Here is a 27,653-nt window from a genome sequence, read left to right as displayed (position 1 = left end):
GTAACATGTAAGTGCATTACTTTATTTTTAATAAACAATATAAAAGGTTTTACGCCATATGGAGCTTTTTGTCTTTTACGATTTAAAAACCATCCATCAATCCTTGTGAGTGAGAGAGTGGCGCCCTGTAGATAGGTGTACGATTGCATTGGGAGAAAGACCCAGGCTGGGTTTAAGTCAAACACGCTGTTTTATCCCCTGTAATGGGAGATCACCTGGAGCTGGTAAGCAGTAAACCTTACTATTTGGCGGCAGGCCCTTCACATAGGGCGATTGATGATTGTTTCTATCATTAGGAATCTTCAAGGCTCCTAGTTACAATCACTGGCGGACTTTTATAAGAATGTTATAATTGTAAACTTGATGGATTGATTATTTGGAATTATTATTTTTTAGCGCGATTCTAATTTCTTCTGTAGCGCTACCCCCTCCGGAGCCGCTGATTGTTTTGGGATCGGCTTATTAAGTTACCTATATGTGTTGTCTAGGGGTGAAGGTAGTGAGTAGAGCAATAAGCGAATGTCCAGTTCGTAGATAAGGTTTTCTGAATGCTTTATTTCTTGGCCCAACACGACCAATATCAATGTGAGGTAGACAGAAAAGGTTGATGAAGTAAAGAACTTTGCGGTATCCGGCTTGGATGAAAAGAAAGCAATCCTGCTCTCAGCAATAATAGTACAGTTCGTCGCCACTCCAGCCAGAGTGGGTGAAGTGCCTCCGGACAGACCCCTGCCACAGGCCTGGCAGCCAAAGTGCCACTTTAAGGTTGCTAGGAGGAACAGGCCTCTGCCACAGACCTGGCTCTAGTGGGGCCTCTGCCACAGGCCTAGAACTTGGATGAGCTAAATAGTTTGAGCTTATCCTTCCAGTAAATTGTACTAGGGTCACTGGTTGACAGTGGAAGTGTACCTGTCAATGCTCCGGTCACCAGATCCCTGATGGTTCGTTCAAGCCCTTTCGGATAACCTGCCTCCGGGTTCTCCTCAAGCCGATCCCCCACCGAATGGCATACAGCCTGGGATCTTCTCAATAGAAGGGGGACCCAGTAAGTCACTGGGGCCCCCTAGTTGCATCAGTTGCTCCACGCCAGGAGGGCCCAGAGTCTGGAACTCCGCGTAGCGAGCGACCCCAGGTCAGGTAGGCCATAGTGGTGGGGCCCGCAATGTGCGCACACCCTAAAGGTGGGTGCCGCACCTGGAACCAGGTACCCGCGAAGAACCCCGAACAACGGCTTCCGCCACAGAAATACTCCTCCCCAGCATGCCTTGCGAGGGAGAACTCCTCCAATTGGCTGCTGAGGAAAAGCGACTCCGCCTGGATCTCTCTGGCACCACCTGCCGCCCAGGGATGTAACCGCATCACTAGAACGCAGTCTGACCCACAGAACAATCCAGATTTGGCGACAGCCAAATTGAACACAATCAGGAATGAGACCAACTTACCTCTCTCATTCCCCCACTAACTTTAGCGTAGTGCCCTTACTAAATAAGGAAAACGTACCTGGGTTCAGTTTAGGGTGGGTTCAGCAAACTTTGAACCCCGTTGAAGTCTTAGAAATCAGAAAATCTGTAATATATTAATTAACTTGAGTGAGATTCAAAGGGATTATACCAACATTTTCTGATCCGATTTGCTCATGTTGAATGTGTAGTGAATCTTGATAGTACAGTAGCAGCTATTTTGCCCGGGTAAATCTTGTTAAATAACCTTTCATTCATCTGCCAACAATTTTGGTCTCATGCTGATTTCTGGCAGATGAACAAAAACCCCCCTAATGCTGGAGGTTATGTGGACTGGTATCAAAATAGCTGTGGGGGGGGGGGGCACATGCTCACCACTCTCTTACTACGGGAATACCAGCCTGCATGGCTATCGAGTCATCTGGTTGGCCCTGTAAGGAGGGGGCTACAAATATCACGCATGCTGTACAGAAAGTCCAAAGCTCCAAATTAAAAAGAAGTATTTAAAATATACATTCCCCTCTGAAAACCAGGGAATAGCTGAAATATTGCAGATGGTGAAAAACAAGCGACTGTTGAGTGAACTTCAAAGTGAATTCACATTCAATATAAATGGACAAATAGGATAAACAGTACACTCTTTAAAGGGCATTTGTCAGGCGGTGAGGAGGCTTTAGATCTCTTCCTCACTGGCTGATTTAACCCCTAATAAAACACACTACTGCTATACAATCACCACTATAGTTATACTTTAATACACATGGAGTGATTTTTTATTTATTTATAGATATGTCCACTTTAGATGTTTGTTAGAATATCTATTTATAATGTTTTATATATGATATTTATATGTAGTGCCCATACCCTCTACAGGTCCCGCTATTTGTCCCAAGTTCTGTCCCCTAGTAAGTGCACAGCAGTCAGGAACAGCTGTCTCTTCACCTAATAACTAGGCAGGAGGTGTCTTTTTTAAAAGTGTATTGCTCAGGAAACTTGGATACGGTATAGGTTGCGTCTTGGGATACTACAGGACTAATGCACATTTAACAGAGGACTCTTTGTAGTAACAGTTAACCTCTAGAGCAGAAAAAAGTATGTGAATATACAGCTTCGGGGGGATCCCACACTGGAAACACCCCTGAGACAGCAACAGTCTCTCAAAGAAGAGGTAAAAAGCAGTGCCTGTCTCTTTAGGATTTCTCACTCTCTAGCCTCTACTCACTGTGTCCTTGCATATATGGATGTCTCCTTCCTGTATCAGCCAGACCCTGAACCATGAGTCTTGAGGCCAGATCCGTGACAATATTTTTCTTGACTCTTCTCGACACTTTAGCAGTAGGCCTCCAGCTCTCCCTGAGCTATAACTTCAAACAACCTCCTGCAGGCCTCAGCAGATAGCCCAGGAGGGCAGATAGCACCTCCAGGCTGAGTCTCTCTCCACCAGGGCAAATGACTCAGCTGTTCTAGGCTCCAGACTATTTATGCACTCCTCAGCCCCCTGCTGGTCACTCTTTCAACCAGGGACTGGCTGAGGCTGCATGAATGGTTTGCCTCTCCCAACCCACTATACAGTATTTTGAAACTTTACTGGGAAGTAGGCAAACCTGCAGCCAGCAGAATCCACAACAGCTAGTAACAATCAAATCTTGCTCAATCAAAAGATTGCTCAAATCTTGAGTCAAAAACTAAATTTTCTGAACCCTATTAGCAACCTAACTAAAAGGGCGCTACATATAGTTGTAAGTTCTTGTTACCTCTGGAAGATAATACAGACAAATGTATTGTTTGGCTGACACTGATTTTTTGAGCATTCTTCTTTGCATTGCCCCTGTGTGTATCAATAGCTTCTTAGACAATGTGTACTGCAAGAAAGCAGAAACTGTTAGGAGGGAACTGGGAGAGACATAAGAGTAATAAATCAGGTGAGCCATTATCCAGAGCTGCTCCATATCAATGTTCATTCCCAGTAGCTATGTTCAGCACATCACTGGAAGACAGTTGTGCACAGTTCAGAAATAGAACTCAGAACTCAAGACTCTGCCATCAATAATCTCCCACATAACAATGACACTGCACTGATATATAGATGTATGAAAGGGTTGGCAACAATTTATTATGAAGGTCATTTCAGACTGTTGGAAAGTTACTATAGAGGAGAAAAAGTTCTGTCAACGAGTCCAGTTATTTCTGTGTTATTCTTAATGAAGACTCAATTTTCATTGATTTATATTCTTTGCATTATTTTGGGAAGTCACCCATGTAATGCTAATTGAACAGGAAAGTGACAATGAAAACTAGACTCATTTATAAAAAAAACTTGAGGAAAACCAATGATTTGCAGGTGATGGGTTGTTAATTTCTAAAGTTGTTCTGATACCAAATGTTGTCCCCCTCCCAAGATTTACCCATATAAATTATACTGAAAGGTGGAAGAATAAAACCTGTTTGTTAAACTGGAACTAAACTGAACCAGAAACTGAAAACTCTATTTAATTCAATGGAAAAAACAAGATGCGCTATACAAAAAAAGAAATTTTTTTTTTAAAGGTCATAACATAGATCAGTGTCCATAGATGATCTAAAACGTAAAGAAAGTCCTGATCCCCAGTGAAGTGAAGGAAACAGAAGAAACAGTCCATAAGTGTTGATCTAAGGCTGTGGTGACGATCCGATAGATAGAAAAACCTCCACCATAAATCAATATGTCTGCTTACCAGATAACCAGCGGTCTCTTAATTAAAAGAAGACCCCAGAAGGCGTGTGGGAAAACAATATGGCAGTTGGAATGTAGAAAGACTGAATATCATGTACACCTCCGTCTCAAGCCAATCGATGGAAAATTGGGGTCCCGATTATCATGGAAGACACATAAGGGCCACAATAGTGTAATAACGTAGGTAACATTTATTAAAGACAAGAAAAAAACACACTTACATATAAACGGTATAAAATAGGCATGTCAAATTTGGAGCTCCGGCCGGAAGCCAACCAAAAAGACCCGTCCAAGTAGGTAGGGAAAGGTGCAGTCAACGGGGGGTGATCCGATACGACACTCGTTCCGCCCGACCGGTTTCGCGAAAACTCGCTTCCTCATAGTGCCCCATGAGGAAGCGAGTTTTCGCGAAACCGGTCGGGCGGAACGAGTGTCGTATCGGATCACCCCCCGTTGACTGCACCTTTCCCTACCTACTTGGACGGGTCTTTTTGGTTGGCTTCCGGCCGGAGCTCCAAATTTGACATGCCTATTTTATACCGTTTATATGTAAGTGTGTTTTTTTCTTGTCTTTAATAAATGTTACCTACGTTATTACACTATTGTGGCCCTTATGTGTCTTCCATGATAATCGGGACCCCAATTTTCCATCGATTGGCTTGAGACGGAGGTGTACATGATATTCAGTCTTTCTACATTCCAACTGCCATATTGTTTTCCCACACGCCTTCTGGGGTCTTCTTTTAATTAAGAGACCGCTGGTTATCTGGTAAGCAGACATATTGATTTATGGTGGAGGTTTTTCTATCTATCGGATCGTCACCACAGCCTTAGATCAACACTTATGGACTGTTTCTTCTGTTTCCTTCACTTCACTGGGGATCAGGACTTTCTTTACGTTTTAGATCATCTATGGACACTGATCTATGTTATGACCTTTAAAAAAAAAATTTCTTTTTTTGTATAGCGCATCTTGTTTTTTCCATTTTATGTTATTACTGTACAATATTTACAGGAAGGTGCAGCTTTATCTACATTGATTTTGTTTATACACGTGTATTATTTATGAGCATTAGTTTGTTCATTTTTATATTTATTAGCGCAGTTGCTCCCACAAATTTTTTTCCACTTCTATTTAATTCAAGACTGAGCCTCAATTGTCAGTGTGCATGGGACTGTGCTTGTGTGACTGGTAGCCATCAGAAATTGTGGGGCCCCTTACACAGCTTTAGGCCTGGACCTGACCGCCAACATTCCCCAGGGCCCACCCACTGGCTGTCCCACCGAATCCGCCCACTATCCATTCCAGGTCCTCTTCCTTCTCCATTCCATGTTCTATATCCCATGTCCTTTTTGTCCTCCTGCAATTCCATCTCCTCCATCCCATGTCCTCCTCCTCCATGGGGCCCTCCACTGGCCTCACCCACCCCGCACAGCCCGGCGCACACTGATACCTGACCAGAGCCTGCCTGTGACAATGCCCCCGACCTACATGCCCAAGAGTATGATGTCTACTCCATGAGACCCTCTGACCTGGCAGCTGACCTCCACCCTCCCCTGCATCCTGGCAGCCGGTCCACTCTGATGGTAGCTGCCTCCTGTTAAAGATGGCCCATGTAGTGATTCACGATTTGGGCCCCTTACTTGTGTACCAGCTGTACCACCCTGATGGCGGCCCTGCTTAAAGCCTCTGTACTACCTGGAAAAACCTAAGCACATTTTCAGCAGCTCCTCCAGGGATGAGCACTACATGATAGTCACATGATGTTTGACCATAATTCTATAGGGAACATTCATCCTATTAATAAAGAAAAATGATAGACCTTTACAAAGTGAAAATTTGTTATTCTATAGAAGAAAGCTTGATGCCCTGTACACACGATCGGAAATTCCGATGGGATAAAATCTGATGGTGTCTTGCATACACACTGTCAGACCAAATTTCTAACAGTCCAAAACGCGGTGACGTAAAAGACTCCGACGAGCCAAGAAAAATTAAGTTCAATGCTTCTGAGCATGCGTCGACTTGATTCTGAGCATGTGTTGGTTTTTTTCTCCATCAAAGTTCCACACAGACGATAGGAATATCTGATTGGAAAAAAAATAAAACATGTTCTATTTCTAAACTCCGATGGAAAAAGTCCGATGGGGCCCACACATGGTCGGAATATCCGATGAAAAAATTCCGTCTGACTTTTTTCATCGGAAATTCTGATCTCGTGTACAGGGCATTATACAACCATATATATATTTTTTTTTAAATACGACTATCTCTTTAGTTGTCCCTTAATGTTTGTTCACTGCCTTGCTGAATAAAAGTGCACTGCCTGAACCATTTCTGGGGGTCCTGTCTCTTGTGTGGTTTACCGCTGCCAGTACTAGTTGAGGCTGTATATTATGACCAGGCTGCATTACCAAATGTAACAAGTAGGCGGAGCTGCAGGTGGAATCTGGAATTGTATCTCCTAAGCTCAAGAAAATATTGGCCTCTGTATGCGTGTTACTACATGCAGGGACCAGGAAAAAAACAGTACTGGAAACCTCATTAAAATAGTTTATGCAGTGTCCATCCTCATATGTTGTTCATTTCAAAATAAATCTATACGGTAAAAATGAACACAATTAACGCTAAGCAACCGCAGATAAAATATAAATAGCACAAATACATTCATGCCTGTTCAGTTTCCACAACACACTTGAATAAACAAAGCAGATTTGTGTAGTATAAAATCAGAAACTCTTATATAATAAAATATAAAGAAAAAAAAAATAGTCTGCCACTTCTGTGAATGGGAAGAAAAAATTGGACATGGAAATTCAATCATTGTAGACAAACTTTTAATGCATTTGAAATGCTTGAGTGGTGTAAAAGGAGCGATGGTTAAAAGCTTTGTTTAACAAAGAGAGAATTGAGCTTTTAAAAAGAAAACTACTGTTTGCTAGACTAAACTTTTTAAATGAATTAACACAACTATCGATAGTATCCTTTTCAGACCCTCTGAGGAAGCCCGTCATGGTGAAATGTCTCAATGTAGGTGTGGCGCCACAATTATGGAGACCTTGTTTGCTGCTTTCACCTGTTAATAGGATCCAACTGCCATTGATTTGTCTTTTTAACTGCCGGATTGTGGCATTTACCAACTGAAGTGCTAGAGCTGGACTCACTGATGCAGTTCATTATTACTGAGACCGTTCCATTTATTTGTACTTCTCACATCTGTGAAATGTGTATGTAATCATGTCACTTGGGGCTCTGTGTTGACTTTATTATGAGAATACTATGCACCTCAGTGTTCAACTAAGAGGCTTTACCAGAGTTGCTTGAAATGATCCTATGTTCACCTTTGGATTGCAGTTGTTATTTCTAACGGACTACAACTACATACCTGTAGACAAGTTTAAAACTATGTAAAAGTTTAGTTAGACAGCAACCGGATAGGCTGGGGAAAGGGCTAAGGGTTGTAGCTCAGTTCCCTGGCTTTTGTTCCTAGCCGGCCCACCTGTGCTATAAAAAGGGGGTACTCCCTCCACTTGACGCTCAAGAAGTCCCGCCCACAGGACGTAATGCGTACGTAAGGGGAGGAGCTACGCAGGACGTCACCCCGATCGTCGCCGCTGTGGTCTTAGACAAACGGTTTCAGCATACACTCGGCTTATGAGTGTTTTTAAATGTGAGTGTCCAATTTTATTGCTATATGCAGCATTAAACCTGTTGTTTACGGAGAGCACTAGATTTTTCTGTGTGTTTTTTCCTATATATGGTTGCTATGTGCCTGTCTGCTGGTACCATCCATGACATGAGGTTCCTCCTGGAGATCTGATTTTAACTGGGAATACTGCTGATATGCTTTGTGACCTGTATGGGTCGAAGCATTAAGGTGAGAGTCCATCTTGCATGCGGTGGTGGATTCCCTATTGGTGTTTCTTTTCACCTTCACTTCTTCTGGATTCATCTTTAGTTTTTGCTGATGCACTACCAAATGGACTGTTCTGGACACGTGGACATTTATTATCACTGGCATATTTTTTCACTGTGCAAATACTCATTTATTTATTAGTTTTAATTTTGCGCTGCACTTCTTCACTTGATATATGTATTCTGGGAAATTTTTATGAATTTGTCCTCAGTGCTGGCTTGCATACGTTAGTTTATTTTATTTCATTTTATATTAATTACAGCGCTGAATATTTCACACTATCTATAAAAAGGGGGAACATCTAAGGTCCAAGGCTGCTGGAGCAGAAACAAGAATAGGTATTAGACATGTGCATTCGTTTTCGTCCGAATGCATTTTCGTCCGAAATTCTGGTATTTTCGTTTTAACAAACGAAAACAAATGCGCAGAATCTGAAATCAAAACGATCCGACATAACATAAAAAAATGCTTTATTTTCGTTTTCGATGCTACAACAGTTCGATATAGACAGGAGATTCAACATGACGCTGACAATAGCGATCTGTGCGGTCGAATGTGCCTAACCTTAACTCTATTAGTCCAAGATTATTCTACATAGAGAGGAAAGATTCGACATAGAGAGAAAAGATTCAACATTATAGAGACAGTGTTGGGATAGACCATTCAACGTGAATGACGAAGATTCGTCGAAGCAGCGAAAAACATACAAACGTTGAATCTGTCATTGAAGGCTTATGGTGTCTGTCGAAAGTTCTAAGAAGATTCGACAAGCAACTAAACTGTACAACGTCGCAATCGTACATTTCTGGTCAAATGCTCCGCCCACAGAAGAATTTGAATGTTGGTTGACTAGTAATAATTTATAAATATAATTATTACTAGTGTCATACAACATTAGAATTCTTCTATAGCTTGTAGCCGGAACGATTGCGGCGTCGTACAGTTTAGCCGCTCCGTCGAATCTTCTTAGAACATTCGACAGACACCATAAGCCTTCAATGACAGATTTGACCTTAATTCGGATTTTTGGACGAATGCATTTTTTAACGAAATGAAATAAATAAAATGAATTTCGGGAGTAACTAAATAAATTTATGTCTAATAGGTATTGGTGGGTTTAAGTGTTGCAGGCTCTTTGTGGCATTGCTGAAGGAACAGGGTATTGAGGATCCAAGCCATGGACAATGCATTAATGGACTCTCACCTCTCATAGAGGTATGCCTGGACCACTACATTATTCTAGTTCGGGTTCAGAGAGAGAGAGAGAGATATAATTTTGCCCCTGTTCAAATAATAAGTAAGACCTCATCTGGAATATGCAGTTCAGTTTTGGGCACCAGTTCTCAAAAAGGATATCAGGGAACTGGAGAAAGTGCAGAGAAGGGCAACCAAACTGATAAGAGGAATGGAGGACCTCAGCTATGAGGAAAGATTAGAGGAACTGAATTTATTCACTCTTGAGAAGAGGAGATTGAGGCAGGATATGATCAACATGTACACATATATAATGGGTCCATATAGTGAACTTGGTGTTGAGTTATTCACTTTACAGTCAACACTGAGGACAAGGGGGCACTCTTCACGTCTATAGGAAAAGAGATTTCATCTCCAAATATGGAAAGGTTTCTTCACAGTAAGAGCTGTGAAAATGTGGAATAGACTCCCTGCAGAGGTGGTTCTGGCCAGCTCAGTAGATTGCTTTAAGAAAGGCCTGGATACTTTCCTAGATGTACATAATATAACTGGGTACTGACATTTTATAGGTAAAGTTGATCCAGGGAACATCCGATTGCCTCTCGGGGGAGAAGGAAGGATTTTTTTCCCCTGCTGTGGCAAATTGAAGCATGTTCTAATGGGGGTTTTCAACTTCCTCTGGATCAACTGTGGGTATATTAATGGGTATATTGGATTGTAAGATATTTTTTATTTTATTTACTTTATGGTTGAACAAGATGGACTTGTGTCTTTTTTCATCCTGACTAACTCTGGATCATAGAAGGACATTGTTCATAGTGAACAGTATGCCGCATCATGTTCAGTAATGCTCTATTAACCATTAGGAGCCTGGTCTGAAGTTACTCAAATGGGTGCATGTTGATTCTGGCATATTCCAAAGGACCTGGGTCTGTGAAGCACTTTGGGGTGTAAAGTAACACTACTACAAAACTACTACACTACTCAGCAAGATAAGAAGAGCAGTGTAGTTGCTATAGGTAACCAAGTAAAAGAACAAGCTTCAAGCAACCAGTCTTTAAGCGCGTACCTGGTAAAGGTGACAGGTCCTCTGGTAGTGAGGGGGTCGACATTCTGGCTCCCTCCCTAGTGGTCAGTATTCAATGGCAGTTGGATCCGATCCGCCATTATGGAGATCTATAGCCTGGTCACAAGGTACAGAAAGGAGTTAAGTGAGACCATGCATGAGACCCATGCTATGTGCTCAGCGGGACCCTATTCTGTTACTGGGAGTGAGATAACAGCCAAGATAGTATGGATAACTTGCCACAAATTTGTGGCAGTGTTGAATTGAAAATCTTGTTAATTTGCTGAACATTTTCACTGGCAAGTTGTACATTTTCAGAGCACTCGAAGCACACGTTTTAGTAGATGCTTTTCCAACCAGTAGCAAATATGCCTGTCAAATCTCTAGCAAGAGCAAAGTTGCAGTGGTGAGTCTACAGCAAGAACTATGCAAGTCACTGTGACCACTGTGGTGGGATGACTTTTGCACAACATAACTGAACCAGAACTTGCAGCAGACTTGCATAATGTTTGTAAATGTTGATCTGGAACAATGAAATTATGCAATCAACTTGTGAAGCCTGGCAAGTCTAGCAATAGCTTAGCAAGTCATTTATAAACTTCCCATAAATCCCATAAATTGTCAGAGGCCTGCAAGCTTCTGTGCATGCAGAGACACTTCACGCAGCTCTGCCATGTCCTTTAGACTTCCGTTGTGTCTGTGCATGCCTAAAATTACACTGCACATGTCAACATTGCCTAGGTGAGGATACAGCAAAATTATCAAATTGCATTAAGTGGCTATTTTCATGATTTATTGCTGAAAATAATTTGGTGTAAAGTGGGGTAGGCTGCAGGGATCAGACACATTAGGTGTGCAACTACACTCCAGACTCCACCTGCCTATCAGCAGCAACATCCAGGAGCTTTTATGACTACTCAGACCAATATATACTATATTGTCAAAAGTTTTGGGATGCCTGCCTTTACAGGCACATGGACTTTAATCCCAGTCTTAGTCTGTAGGGTTCAATATTAAGTTGGCCCACCCTTTGCAGCTATAACAGCTTCAACTCTTCTGGGAAGACTGTCCACAAGGTTTAGGAGTGTGTCTATGGGAATGTTTGACCATTCTTCCTAAAAGTGCATTTGTGAGATCAGGCACTGATGTTGAACGAGAAGGCCTGGTTCACAGTCTCTACTCTAATTAATGCCAAAGGTGTTCTATTGGTTTGAGGTGCAGACCAGTCAAGTTCCTCCACCCAAACCCACTCATCCATGTCTTTATGGACCTTGCTTTGTGCACTGGTCCAAATCATTTGGTGGAGGGGGGATTATAGAGTGGGGTTGTTTTTCAGGGGTTGGGCTTGGCCCCTTAGTTCCAGTAAAGGGAACTCCTAAAGCTTTAGCATACCAAGTGATTTTTGGAGCATTTCATGCCCCCAAATTTGTGGGAACAGTTTGGGGATGACACCTTTCTGTTCCAACATGACTGCACACCAGTGCACAAAGCAAGGTCCATAAAGACATGGATGAGCAGGTTTAGGGTGGAGGAACTTGACCTGACCTCACAAATGCGCTTCTGGAAAAATGGTCACAACAATTCCATAGACACACTCCTATACCTTGTTGACAGCCTTCCCAGAAGAGTTAAAGATGTTATAGATGCAAAGGGTGGGTCCACTCAATATTGAACCCTATGAATTAAAGGGGTGGTTCCCCCTAAAACACATTTCTAACAATACATTCGTAAGACCCGTTACACTGCGGGTAGGCTGGCTTTTTTTTTTTTTTTAGTACATACCTCGATCTCGGCGTTTCGTCCCTTGGCGGTGGGCGTTCCTAGTTGATTGACGTTCCTCCGACGGGCACATACGTGACGTCACGACTTTCCGAAAGAAGCCGAACGTCGCTGCGCAGGCGCCGTATAGAGCCGACTCTATACGGCGCCTGCGCAATGACGTTCGGCTTCTGTCGGAAAGACGTGACGCGCAGTATGCGCCCGTAAAAGGAACGTCAATTAACTAGGAACGCCCACCGCCCATGGACGAAACGCCGAGATCGAGGTATGTACTAAAAAAAAAAAAAAAAAGCCAGCCTATCCGCAGTGTAACGGGTCTTACGAATGTATTGTTAGAAATTTGTTTTAGGGGGAACCACCGCTTTAAAGTCCATGTGCATGTAAAGGCAATATAATGTATGTGTCATGGTATCGCAGGTAAGAGATCTGGGAAACCCGCCATGAGGTCCGGGCTATGTGCTTGGCTGTCCTTCCATAGTGATGGCAGTGTTAGGGATCCAATCTAGTAGCAGTCAGTAAGATTCTTATGTAGTTTTGTAGTATTCTTATTTAGTCACTAAAAATACAATTTTCTTCAATCTTTCAGAAATCCCGATGGCCCTGCTTATTTGGATTTATTCTGATCCCAGCTGTGATACAGCTGATGGTTTTACCCTTTTTCCCCGAAAGTCCACGCTACCTTCTCCTAGAAAAGCAAGACACCAAGAAAGCCGAGAAAGGTATGCCTCTGCCAGATGAGGAATCAATGCAATGTGCCAGCGACATGTAAATATTCAAAGTTTACCTAGTCCCGCTGTCATAGAAACTCTTGCTAGAACTGACAAGTGCACATTATTTTACAGGAAAACATCGGCACAAATTACAAAATTAAAATAGACAAACTGGAGCATCTGCACAGACCTTTTAAGCATAAATAATTTGGGAATCAAGTACTTCATTTTTATATTGTCTGATGTCACAGGTTAAGATTATTTGCCCTAAATAACGCACTGTCTGACTATATTGTATATTTTCATGCATCTTGTTCCTGTCTCTTAAGGCTGGTTCACACCACTTGCAGTGCAAGATATAAATGTTTCCTTATGCATATTCCGCACCGCACAGAAACACGCAGCCAATAACTCTTAATGACACCCCCATGCATCTGGCAAACGCGGATACTTTCATGGCCATCAGGACCATGCTTTTTGGCGTGACACAATTTATAAAACTTTGCCTGTCATACTTTTTGTTCTTTCTTACATGTTCAGAAGTCTATTGGAAATAATAGGCTGCTAAAATTGTGTGGGAATGCACAAAAACGAGTGCACTCGGATACATCTTTTTTATGGTGTGAACCGGCCCTTAACCACTTAACCCCCCGGACCATATTGCTGGTCAAAGGCCAGAGCACTTTTTGCGATTCGGCACTGCGTCGCTTTAACTGACAATTGTGCGGTCGTGCGACGTGGCTCCCAAACAAAATTGGTGTCCTTTTTTTCCCACAAATAGAGCTTTCTTTTGGTGGTATTTGATTACCTCTGCGGTTTTTAGTTTTTGCGCTATAAACAAAAATAGAGCGACAATTTTTAAAAAAATTAATATTTTTTACTTTTTGCTTTAATAAATATCCCCCAAAAATATATAAAAAAACGTTTTTCTTCCTCAGTTTAGGCCGATACGTATTCTTCTACATATTTTTCGTAAAAAAAAAATCACAATAAGCTGTATTGATTGGTTTGCACAAAAGTTATAGTGTTTACAAAATAGGGGGTATTTTTATGGCATTTTTATTAATATTTTTTTTTTTACTAGTAATGGAGGCGATCAGCGATTTTTATCGGTACTGCGACATTATGGTGGACACTTCGGACTCTTTTAACACATTTTTGGGACCATTGGCATTTTTATAGCGATCAGTGCTATAAAAATGCATTGGATTACTATAAAAATGCCACTGGCAGTAAATGGGTTAACACTAGGGGGCAGGGAAGGGGTTAAGTATGTTCCCTGGGTGTGTTCTAACTGTAGGGGGGGTGGTCTCACTAGGGGAAATCACTGATCTTCTGTTCATACATTGTATGAACAGAGGATCAGCATTTCCCCCCCTGACAGGACCGGGAGCTGTGTGCGCCGGGCACGGGAGTCGGGGGGCGCGCGCGTGCCCCTAGTGGTCTGCGAGAGAGCCGACGTAGAGCTACGGGCTCTCTCACGTAAAACGACGGCGGCAGGTCGGCAAGCAGTTAAAGTGATACTAATTTCAATTTTTTTTTTCTCTTTAAAAATAACTAACATGTCATATTTACCTGCTTTGTGCAGTGGTTTTACACAGAGCAGCCCGGATGCTCCTCTTCTCTGGTTCCTCGCCGGCTCTCTTGGCCCCTCCCTCCTGTCGAATGCCCCCACAGCAAGCAGCTTGCTATGAGGGCAGCAGAGCCGCTGCTCTGTGTGTTCATTTAGACACGCCCCCTCTCTCTCTTGATTGGCTAACTGACTTTGATTAACAGCAGCGGGAGCCAATGACGCCACTGTTTTTTCTCAGTAAATCAGGAGGGAGAGTCCCAGACAGCCGAGGCACATCGCTGGATCGAGATGAGGCTCATATAAGTATTAGGGGGGCTGAGGGGCGTTGCTGCACACTAAAGTTTTTTTATCTTAATTATATTTTTATCTTAATCCATAGAATGCATTAAAGGAGAAGTACAGCCAAAGCTCATTTAACTGTACTTCTGCTGTGGATCACATGCGTGCAGGTCGTTTTGCACTCCTGTGATCTGCTGAAGTCCGCTCTCTGCTAACGTCACAGAGTGGGTCCAGGGTCGGGCATCATCACAACCAAGGAGTCAGGATCTGCCCAGATCCCTGGACCGGCAGGTCAGCCTCTCAAAGAACCGCTGAAAGCCTGAGCCGACCGCTCTCGCCCCCTCCACAGCCCAGTGAGTACGAGGGAACAGAGCAGAGGGATGCTGACTGACAGCTTGGCGGTGTTAGATCATTTGGTTCTCAGTGTAGAGGCGCCACGGGACAGATGCAGGATCCACCTAGGTAAGTATGAATCCCAAGAAAAAACAAAAACATACATTTCTTTTAAGATAAAAAAAAACCTTCTACCTTTACAACTACTTTAAGTAGAATTTTGTTGGTGTTTCATTAATAGAATGATCATTTTATTTCTTAATTGTTAGTGGGATCAAATCGACCACAGGGTCGAGAAAATTGGAAGAAGGAGGATGGAAATTTTTAACAATAAATGTGGTTTTCATTGGGGAAATTACATTATTTTTAAAATCTAAATCGAACATTCATCAACTGTACTGAGAATTTTTATGCCACTGTACATTTTTCATTCAAAAATCTACTGGGGTATGACCAGTTTTAGCCTAGAAATACACATACAGTATTGATTTCTCTCATGCAGCCCACAGGCTATTTCATTCTGACAGCCGTGTCCCCTTGGCTGTCGGAATACTCGATCATCCAGTCAGTCCACTGATTGGTTGCACTTATTGTTCGACCAGCAATTTGTCACCCAGCACTTTGACAAAAGTTGATTCAAATTTTTCAAGCTGGTTGGTGCCAACCCATGGCTTGAATATGAAAAAAAAAAACACTATAAAAACACATGCCCATAAACTCTTGTGCCATACAAGCCATTATGAACTTTTTTTTGCTGCTTTTTCTGCTACAGGTTCTGGCAGTTTTTTTCAGCTGCCTAGTGTGCATGGACCCTTAACCTCTTTTTTTCTCTCTTATTCTGGCTTTCTATCCCTCCATTACCTCCCTGTCTCTGTCTCCCTCTGCTTTCTTTTTTTCCCTGCTCTCTTTCTCTCTTACCTCTCAACCTTCTCTATCCAGGGCCACCATCAGGGGGGTACAGGTGTACCTGTAAGGGGCCCGGATGGCAACCCCCATTTAAAAAAAAAAAAATTCTGTAAGGGGCCTGGAGGTCCCCACTGCCCCGGATGGAAACCCCTCTTTTAAAAATAAATAAATAATTTATACATTTATATATATATATTTGTTTTTATTAAAGGTCCCAGAGGTCCCCAGGGCCCCGGATGGCAACTCCCCCCTTTTTTATAATTTTTTTCTTTCTTTTTTTTTTCTTTTCATTATAGGGCCCAGGGCCCCAGATGGCCAACCCCCCCTTTTTTTATAATTTTTTTTAAATTCTTTTTTTTTGTAAGGGGTCCAGAGGTCCCCAGGGCAACCCCCCCTTTTTTTTTGTTCGTCAGCACCCAAAGCCCCCCGACCTCAATTTGTTGTGGCGGCAGCACCCCCCCGCTTCCCAATTTGTGGCACCCCCCCCCCCACTTTTCAATTGACGCCCCCCCGCTTCTCAATTTTCTCAATTAGTGGCAGCACCCCCTCCCCCCCGGTTCTCAATTCCTGATGGCGGCCCTGTCTCTATCGCTCTCTTTTCTCTTTCTTCTCCTCCATCTCTTTACCTCTTCCTAGCCTGTCTCTCTCCTCTCCTCTACTGTTCTTTTTCTCTGCTTCTCCTAGTGTACCATTGCAAATTCCCATTCAGGCTTAGTACATTTTCATTAGTGATGCAAATGAGATTGCTATGTATCCTTCAACATGTGTCATATTGTATTCCTGCCGGGTCTTGATCTGCCCATCTGTGAAGCTACAGTAATTCCTAAAGACATGCCTGGCATCATATTTGACATTGAGATAAATATAATTACATACATTATTCTGTTTGAAGTTAATGGCTTTATTGTACAGATGATTGCATGGACAACCTGTGGCTATCCAACTGTTGCTGGTCTACAGTACGTGATGGTTTATTACAAGTTAGTGCTGACACCAAGGGCAACGCTAGTACCAGAATACAGAAAATGGTTATAGGTGGAAACTTCTCTGCACTGAATATACAACATGCAAATAACGATAGATAAACAAGGGGCAAGTTTAAGAACAGCACTTTTTTAAATAGTCGCTCCATTTTTGTTGGGAAAAAACAAACCCCTCTGGGTGTTCGATGTACATCACAGGGATCGTAACAAACTTTGAAACAGATTCCTACCTTTTGCTGCTCTAAAGAAATAGCTGTTTATTTCATTAGACTGACTCTGAATAGGAGGGTCTGGTTCATGAAAATCACTTGGTGCACTCTTTCCATACTTTTCCATAATTTTTTTTCCATACCTCTCTTTTGAAGGAACATTGTTTCTCTATAGACTTTGTAGGCGTCTCAGGGAGAGCAGCTGTCTGATTGGATGGTACAATCCCTGGTGACCTGTGAAGGCCAAGTTAGGTGGGACAGTGCTAATAAATACCAGTACCCTACTGGGGTTGGCATGCATTGTGTGAGTAGCTAGAGTAGATAGAGGAACTATGCTGGTTAAGGCAGTGATTTAGCCCCAGGGTCAGGTTCCTGCATGAGAAGGGAAAGCTTAGGGACATTGCTGTACTCTCTGCTATCCACCGACCGGAAGACTCACTGCATAATTTCTGTTCATTCTCCACTTGTGTAATATAGCCCATGCCTGTGTAATACAGTGCCTTGAAAAAGTATTCATACCCCTTGAAATGAATTACAATTTGTCATGTTACAACCAAAAACATAAATGTATTTTATTGGGATTTTATGTGATAGATCAACACAAAGTGGCACGTAACTGTGAAGTGAAAGGAAAATGATAAATGGTTTTCAATTTTTTTTACAAATAAATATCTGGAAAGTGTGGTGTGCATTTGTATTCAGCACCCTTGAGGCCTCGTACACACGATAGGATCGCCAGAGGACAACGGTCTGAAGGACCGTTTTCATCAGTCCAAACTGATCGTGTGTAGGCCCCATAGGTTTTTTAACCTTCGTTCAAAAAAATTAGAACTTGCTTTAAAATTGAACCGATGGACGCCTGATAGGTCAAAACCGATCGTTAGTATGCAAAAGCATCGGTTAAAAACCCACGCATTCTCAGAATCAAGTCGACGCATGCTTGGAAGCATTGAACTTTGTTTTTTTCAGCACGTCGTTGTGTTTTACGTCACCGCGTTCTGACACGATCGGTTAATTAACCGATGATGTGTAAGCCTCGGACTATCAGTCAGCTTCATCGGTTAACCTTCGGACCGTTGTCATCGGATGGACAACAGTGACATGGAAGAAGATGCTCTGGTCAGCTGAGACAAAAAAAAAATTACTTTTTTGCCTAAAAGCAGAATGCCATGTGTGGTGGAAAACTAACACTGCATATCACCCTGAACACACCATCCCCACCGTGAAACATGGTGATGGCAGCATCATATTGTGGAGATGCTTTTCTTCAGCAGGGAAGCTGGTCAGAGTTGATGGGATGATGGATGGAGCAAAATACAGGGCAATCTTAGAAGAAAACCTGTTAGAGTCTGCAAAAGACTTGAGACTGGGGCATTGGTTTACTTTCCAGCAGGACAACGACCCTAAACATACAGCCAGGCAAACAATTGAATGGTTTAGATCAGGGGTATCCAAACATTCTAAACAAAGGGCCGAATTTATTTAGTCTGGCCCTTCTAAAGTCTGCAGGACAGTAAACTGGCCCTTTGTTTAGAAAGTTTGGAGACCCCTGTTCTAGAGCCCAAAAGTAATAACCCTTTTGGATTTGCCTTGGACTCTGATAATGCCCTCAATTTGCATTCTGCAAGACTTGTCCACGTGATTAATGCAATTGAGTCAGTTTGGCTGTCTTTGCTCTTTCACTTGACATTAAGATGGAAATGAAGTAGACTGAAGTAAATGATGACATGATACTTGTGATGGCATGTTTTTGATTAAGAATAAGATTTGACAAGGATTGATATGGCCCTTGGCTTTATGTTTTATCTACTAGGAGGGATGCAATTACTTCTGTAATTATGAAGTGCTGCTGCCAGCATCTCAGCGAGGTGGTTTTATGTTTATCTATGCCTAGCTTTTGGTTGGCGCTTACGTTCTGCAATTATTTACATGTAATACCAGTGCCAAAACAATTCATTATATTGCCCGTGGCCTGACTGGCTTTGCTTGCTGTGCAGCTCAGATTAATGTAATTTATGCAAAACATTATATATATTTGTGTATACAGTTTGGTTTATGCATAATTGTAAATCAGAAAGTGGTTTAATATGACAAATAGCCTTGAGACTAGTGACCTGGACACAGGCAATCTTATAATGGGCTTTTTCATGACGGATGAGTATTACACTGACTGAATAGCAAGCCATGGCATGTAAATAGGGTAAGGCCATTATGCAGAGTGAATTAGTTTTGATTAAGGTAACACTTATAGCCAGTCTACAGTAAAATCGCAACAATAAAACAAAAACACTTGCTTATTTCTAATGTCCACTTGAGACAAATGTAAAAAACTGTTTCGTCCACATATACAGTATATTCTTGGATAGGGAAAAAAAATATCAGTAATAACCTGTATAGCATCTTTACTTTAAATTATAATCCCCATGTGTGTACCAGACAACATTCAGTTCAGCAAAGGGCTGAGAAGATAGATATGTAGTAATCTCTTGAATTACATATGGGTAGAAGTAAAGTATAAGCTCTAAAGAGAAATTATTGTAGCTTTACAAAAAGGAACATTACTGTCTGGAGTAAAACAGTTACTAAAATTGAAAACTCTATTATGGGAACCAGTGCAGTAAGTCTCTGGCCAATGCCCTTCAACAGCATAGAGTGAGAACGTTTATTTCCTTTATCACCATTAGCGGAGGCGTCCAGATCCCACTACCAACAGAGATAGCAATTTCTCAAGAAGACAGGAATGCTATCCCTAATCCCTTTAGATAAACCAATAAAGCCTTTTGAATTAGCTCAGGCTATCAAAAATCGTTCTGCCTTTTTTGGTCCATTTCTCTATTTTACCTATATATATATATATATATATATATATATATATATATATATATATATATATATATATATAAATATCCCCAACATTGCTCAAACTACAGACCTATATCCTTGCTCAACATTGACCTGAAATTATTTACCAAATTTCTCACCTTATGCTTGTTCCCTAATTTTCATTTGTTCATACAAGGATTGCTATCCTTGTGAGCAAGCAAGGACTGGTAAAGTGTGTCAAAACTGTATTTTCGCATCTCCAACAAAAAGGATCATTATCTCGGACTAGAGAAATGCCTTACTTTGGTAGATAATTGGATGACAAAGAGTTATCTTAAACTCAATGGCTCTAAAATATTCTGGGTCAAACCATCACCCCTAGCACCAAAGTCAAAAGTCTCTGAGTTATCTTCGACACCTACATGACACTGGATGCACAAATAGGGTCAGTAGTCAGCGGATCGCACCATCTGCTGCGCCTACTACGAAGACTCACCCCCTTTATCCCAAAAAAAGACATAGCAATCGTGGTGGGAACAATTATCAACTACAGACTTGATTATGCAAATGCCCTCTATCTTGGACTCCCAGAGTACCAAATCACTCGTCTGCAAGTCGTTCAAAATACGGCCGCCAGACTTGTGACTGGAAAAAAACCATGGGAATCAATCTCACCTTCACTGAGATCCCTTCATTGGTTGCCAGTAAAAGACAGAATCACGTTCAAAGTTCTCTGTCTAACGCATAAATGTGTTTTAGGAAATGCCCCCCAATACCTATGCGAAAAACTAAAAGCTCACAATGCCAATCGCATTCTGCGATCCACCAATCAAAATCTACTCCAGATACCCAGTTGGGGACATTGCTGTGTGCAGTAATTTTGTTGATAACTTGTAGTTTTGACAAGAGGAGCTGAGAGTGGAGTGCGGCTAATATATATTTTTGTAATTCTGATGGGAAGTGAAGACAGATGAGAAGTGACTGGCACACGGGTTGTCCATGTACAGGAGGGGCACATTTTGAGAGGAGCTGTGGATTTGGATGTTTCCATCAACATAAGGTCTCAATCTTCTTCCTCAATAACCTAGATGTTATTATTTTCAATCTGCTGGCTGACCTTACCACTTATATTAGTTACCAAAATGTTGAAGCTTTAAAACCTTACAAGAGTGCTGGAATGGGCACAATGTCGTCAAGTAGTGTGTAGGGAAGTAACAAGCCATTTCTCCCTCCCTGTTAGGCACCCTCCTGTGGTGCCCAGGGGTTCCAACTCTTGACCTCCACGAACACCCTTCTATAGAGGTAACCTGGAAGCCTTTTACTGCCTATGGAATCTACCCCATCACCCTCCCCCTATTTCCTATCCTAGGAAACTCCAAGTTCTCTCTTGGTCTGTATGTCACAGAGCATTCCAATGGTATAATCTATGGACCTTGCAGCTCATAAGGAACTCCCTCTGTTTTATGGCTGAATAAATGCTACAAAATCCTGCCCCTGGGCCCTCTGAATATCCCTTAGCTGACACTCAACCAGTGTTGCCAACCTACCAGATGAAATTTACTGGCACGACACCCGAAAATTTCCTAGCTCAGCCACGTTTTTACTGGCATTTGACAAAAGTTACTAAATTACATTTTTAGGTGCAAATTTCAATATTTAGGCTACAAACAAGTACGCTAGGCAAATAGCAATGTGATTTAAGGTAGATATAAGGGAAAATTTATTTAGACCCATCACCCCCTGCCTCCATCCCCCTCTGCTACCAACACCCCCTGCCTTCACCTCCCTCTGTGGCGCCACAATCTCCCTCTGCCTCCAATTTCCCTCTGCCTCCAATCTCCCCCAGGCCCCCTGCCTCCAATCACCCCCTGCCTCCATCGTCCCCTGCCTCCATCCCCCTCTGCAGGACCACCAACAACCCCTGTCTGCATCCCCCACCCTCTGCAGTGCCACCATCCCCCTCTGCGATGCCACCACCACCCCCTGCCTCCAATCACCCCCTGCCTCCATTGTCCCCTGCCACCACCCCCCTCTGCGTTACCACTAACACCCCCTGCCTCCAATCTCCCCCTGCCTCCATCCCCCTCTACGGTGCCACCGCAGCCACCATCACCCCCTGCCTCCAATCTCCATGCGCAGGTCCAAGCCGAACCGATCTCGGCTATTTTTACTGGCACATTTACCACAGACATTTATGAACGGGGGGAAAAAAGTGCCCGTTTTTACGAACTGTCCGTTAAAATACGGACGGTTGGCAACACTGCACCCAACTCTTAATCTTGACCTAAGAGCCTCCAAACAGGACCTCCAAACACTTCTCTCATTTGATCCAAAATATGTTTTCTTACTTCTTCCTCTTTTCTATATCCTCTGTCAGTAGATACCAAATCGTTACTCGCTCTTGTACCACAGCTCTTCATGGCTAAACTCCATGTACCCTTCCATATAAAACTTTTGCTGGAGATGTGACTTGGACACAGGTTCACAGAACTGTTTGAAAAATGATTGACTGTGCTGTACCAAAGGACCCCGCTTACTTTCTTCTTTACTACAATACAGTTCCACTGAAAGCATATACACAAATTTACTATAATACAGCTGGTCAGTGCAGCACTTTTGTGCATTCTAGCACTTTGGAAGTCTCCTTTCCCACTGATGATTCAGCAAGGGCTTTGTTGTGTTGAAGATTTTAAACTGATAGAAGACCTTATTAGTTCATGTAAAGGGAAGCTAAAGTGAGTGGATTCTAGAAATAAAATCCAGGGACATCCTACTGACTAAACCCACTATTAACTAAATCCACACAATTACACCCCCATTGATAGTTACACCCACAAAATCGTAATTTAATCTCAGTATAAATACAACTGTTCTGTGAAGCCCTCAGAGATTTGTTAGAGAACCTTAGTGAACAAACAACATCATGAATGCCACACAGCAAACAGGTCAGAAATAAAGTTGTGGAGAAGTTCAGAGAAGGGTTAGGTTATAAAAGTTATCCCAAGCTTTGAACATCTCACGGAGCTCTGTTTAATCCATCATTCGAAAATGGAAAGAGTATGGCACAACTGCAAGCCTACTAAGACATGGTCGTCCACCTAAACTGACAGGCCAGGCAAGGAGAGCATTAATGCAGAGATCCACAACTCAGGTGGGAGATTCTGTCCACAGGACAACTATTAGTCATGCACTCCACAAATCTGGCCTTTATGGAAGAGTGGCAAGAAGAAAACCATTGTTGAGAGAAAGCCATAAGAAGTCCAGTTTGCAAGATGCGAGAAGCCATGTGGGGGACACAGCAAACATGTGGAAGAAGGTGCTCTGGTCAGATGAGACCAACATTTTACTTTTTGGCCTAAAAGCAAAACGCTATGTGTGGCAGAAAACTAACACTGCACATCACCTTGAACACACCATCACCACTGTGAAACATGGTGGTGGCAGCATTGTATTGTAGGGATGCCTTTCTTCAGCAGGGACAGGGAGTTGAGAGGAAGATGGATGAAGCCAAACACAGGGAAATCTTAGAAAAAAACCTGTTAGAGTCTGCAAAAGACTTGAGACTGGGGCGGAGGTTCACCTTCCAACAGGACAACGACCCTAAACATACAGCCAGAGCTACAATGTAATGGTTTAGATCAAAGCATATTCATGTTTTAGAATGGCCCAGTCAAAGTCCAGACCTAAATCCAATTGAGAATCTGTGGCAAGACTTGAATAATTGCTGCCCCACAGAGGCTCTCCAACCAATCTGACAGAGCTTGAGCTATTTTGCAAAGAAGAATGGGTAAAAATGTCACTCTATAGATGTGCAAAGCTGGTAGAGACATCCCCAAAGAAACTTGCAGCTGTAAGAGAAAGGTGGTTCTACAAAGTGTTGTCTCAGGGGGGCTGAATACAAATGCACAACACAATTTTCAGATATATATTTGTAAAAAAAAAATTGAAAACCGTTTATCATTTTCCTTCCACTTAATAATTATGTGCCACTTTGTGTTGGTCTATCAAATCCCCAAAAAATACATTCACGCTTTTGGTTGTAACATGTCAAAATGTAAAAAATTGCAAGGGGTATGAATACTTTTTCAAGGCACTGTATATTTCCATTTTGCACCTGTCTGTATGCACCATATGTATTTAATGTATATTATTCTGGATGCTGCATTGCTAACTACCTATTGCTATGGATTGATAGGATAGGATAGGAGGGGCATTGGGCGGCATATAGAGGAACCAATAGCCGTGACTGCAGGAGAAAATTAGAGGGTATTGGTTCCTCTATATGCCGCCCGCTGCTTCTCCTATCTGGGTGTACAGGGGTGAGACATGGGCCCCCTGAAGCATGGGGCTGGGATGAGTGACAGTGAGCGGTGGTAGCAGTGATGGGGGAATGGGATCGGGGATGGGAAAATGGAGGGGATCGGTTCCTCTGTATGCTGCCCCCGATCCTCTTCCTATCCAGGTGTACAGGGGTGACACATGAGCCCTCTGAAGTGAGAGTGCATTGATTGGCACAGTGAGAGTGCATTAATGGGCACAGTGAGAGTGCATTGATGGGCACAGTGAGAGTTCATTGATGGGCACAGTGAGGCTGCATTGATAGGCACAGTGAGGCTGCATTGATGGGCATAGTGAGGCTGCAATCATTGGCACCATAAAGCTGTATTTGATGGGCACAGTGAGGCCGCATTGATTGACACAGTGAGTGTGCATTAATGGGCACTGTAAAGCTGCATTTGATGGGCACAATGAGGCTGCATTTGATGCTTTATGTTAATATTGTTAAAGTTGTTGTTATTTATTTTTGGAACTTAATTCTGCTGAAAACATTTAACAGTGTAATTTCATGAGATAATTTACAAGGGCGTGTTTAGGGGCGGACTTAGGGGTGGGACAGGGGAGAGGTTGGGTGGGGCAACTGGTGGCGAGTAACTGTTAAGGTCTGGCTAGTGGCTCAAGACTTGAAATTTTGAGCCCTGCTATAGTTTATGGTGTGTTGGTCCTTTCAATTAATTCTTATATGCACTGATTGAACCCCTAAATTAGAACATTTAGCACCCAATTATCTTATATAGCTTAATCTATTTGAGATTATTTTGTAGTGTGCAAGGAACATTCTCATTCATTATATGGGCAAAGTAAGTAAAGCTAAATAAGACAAAGGAAGGTAAATAATTCAGACCTATACATTTGCAATTAGAATTAATTAAAGCGGGAGTTCACCCATTTATTACATTTTTGCCCTTTTCCCCTTAGATTCCTGCTCGTTTGGTCTAGGGGAATCGGCTATTTGTTTTAAAATATGAGCAGTACTTACCCGTTTTCGAGATGCATCCTCTCCGTCGCTTCCGGGTATGGGTCTTCAGGAGCGGGCGTTCCTTCTTGATTGACAGTCTTACGAGAGGCTTCCGACGGTCGCATCCATCGCGTCACTCGTAGCCGAAAGAAGCCGAACGTCCGTGCGGCTCTATACTGCGCCTGCGCACCGACGTTCGGCTTCTTTCGGAAAATCGTGACGCGATGGATGCGACCGTCGGAAGCCTCTCGGAAGACTGTCAATCAAGAAGGAACGCCCATTCCCGCAGCCCATACCCGGAAGCGACGGAGAGGATGCATCTCGTAAACGGGTAAGTACGGATCATATTTTAAAACAACTAGCCGATTCCCCTAGACAAAACGAGCATTAATCTAAGGGGAAAATGTGAACCCGAACTCCGAACCCCATTAAAGTCAATGGGACACAGACTTTTAGTAAAAAAAAAAATGCGCGGAGGTCCCCGCAAATTCAATAACCAGACCCTTTAGGTCTGGTATGGATATTAAGGGGAACCCCGCCGTCAATTTAAAAAAAAAAAAATGACGTGGGGTTCCCCCTAAATATCCATAACCAGACCCTTCAGGTCTGGTGTGGATTTTAAGGGGAACTCCACCCCAAATTTAAAAAAAAATGGCGTGGAGTTCCCCCTAAAATCCACACCAGTCTGGGGACCTCCGCGCATTTTTTTCCCCCGAACTCCGAACCCGGACCCGAACTTTCAGCAATTATTCGGGTTCGGGTCCGGGTTCGGGAAAAACCCAAAGTCCGTACCGAACCCGAACTTTACAGTTCGGGTTCGCTCAACTCTAGCCAGAATATAGCGGTGTTCTCATTTGAATTTGTCTGTGAAAGCTGTAATGGCACAGACATCAGCGGCTTGTATACTGTAGTGCTGTAGCCTTGGGCTTGTTAGGTATGCAGGTAGCGCTATATATTTTCCACGATTTGTCCAAACTTCTGCAGCCAAAAGACACTTTTATTCTCTCATGAATGATAAATGTCAGGTGCTTGTCATTTTCTACCTTGATCTTGGTGCTGAATATAATTAACAAATCATTGCTTTCGGTCAAAGTAGCTACAATTCTCCAGCCGTGCTAAATACCGCTAACAGAAAGTGATCATTTATTGTAGCATCTCTAAGGAATAGTCTCTTATTACCCCGGATTTCATGCTTGGCAGGTCTCTCTTGCTGTTCTTATCTCCTGGCATTATCTTCTTCTTGAAAGTTTTTTTTTCCCAGTAGAATAATTTCTTCTCCAAATCTTTCTTTTCCATTAGAAGTGGCTTTACATAGTTTGATAAAACATACTAGTGTGCCGTTCTATTGCAGATTGTATGTGGTTATTATACAGTATGTGTATTTATAAAAAATTATTTTATGTCATCCTAACACACCGCAAATTCAAATTGCATCTTTTTATAACCATGGCAGCTAAACCAACTGTAGCAAAAGCGTGGAAATCAAACTCTCTCTGCATAGAGTCAGTGAAACAAAGAGTCACACAATCTATGATACATTCTAAAACTGAAGATATACTGCTAGATAAAGTTTCCAATTTTGAATCCTTATGGAGACCTTGGATCAAACACTATTTACCCCCTGGTTTGCACTGTTCACTAATTTCTACCTGAGAGATTATAATATCCACCCCACTACTATGATTACCTTCACCTGATTCTCTAACCATTGGTCCCCCAGGACATTTCTTTCTCTCTACCCTCTATGCCCTATCCCCTCTACTAGGGCTTCTCTTGTTAATTACCATATATACTCGAGTATTCATTTTTCAGCCCTTTTTTTTAGGGTAAAAATGACCCCCTCTGCTTATACTCGAGTCAGTGTACCTGAACGATGCAACGCTCCTCCGCACGGCAAAAGCCACTACTATAGGCAGCGGCTTCGGCCTAGTCTTCAGATCCAGCAGCCATCTTGCTCCTTCCGGCCTTTCCACCAGCACTGTACCCGGCCTCCCTGGTGTCTGGCTCCCTCACCGCACGCAGATCCTGCTCCACGGGCTTCCGACCGGGCGGGGGTTTGAACGGAGTGGTGCCCCTTCCACACGGCGGCAGCCCCAAATCCAGACCGTGCTTCGGCCTAGTCCCGGAATCCGGCGGCCATCTTGGTACTCCCGGCCTTTCCACCAGCGCTGCATCCCTCCTTTCCTGGCTTCTGCACTCAGGCCTACAGACACTTCCTGCATCCTCCAGGTGAGTGGCACACAGTGAGGTTGCAATGGGTACAGTGAGGTTGCAATGAGCACAGTGATGTTGGTAACAGTGAGGTTGCAATGGGCACAGTGAGGTTGCAATGGGCACAGTGAGGTTGCAAATGGGCATTGTTGACCCTCTTTTTCGCTTACAGTGGCTGCTGCACTCTCACCCTAGGCTTAT

General features: G+C 42.8%; 1 protein-coding gene across 1 annotated transcript in view; it reads left to right on the top strand.

The window, feature by feature from the left end:
* The window catches only part of SLC2A9 (solute carrier family 2 member 9), a 469,231-nt gene that overhangs the window by 120,841 nt on the left and 320,737 nt on the right, over positions 1-27,653 (top strand). Inside the window, exon 7 of the mRNA XM_040335426.1 lies at positions 12,716-12,848. Coding sequence (XP_040191360.1) covers positions 12,716-12,848 — 133 coding nt within the window. The remainder of the gene's footprint in view (positions 1-12,715; positions 12,849-27,653) is intronic.

This window comes from Rana temporaria, chromosome 1 (assembly GCF_905171775.1).
Source record: "Rana temporaria chromosome 1, aRanTem1.1, whole genome shotgun sequence".
NCBI lineage: Eukaryota > Metazoa > Chordata > Amphibia > Anura > Ranidae > Rana > Rana temporaria.
Note: the sequence above shows the minus strand (reverse complement) of the source record. Positions and strands in the feature narration are given on the sequence as shown.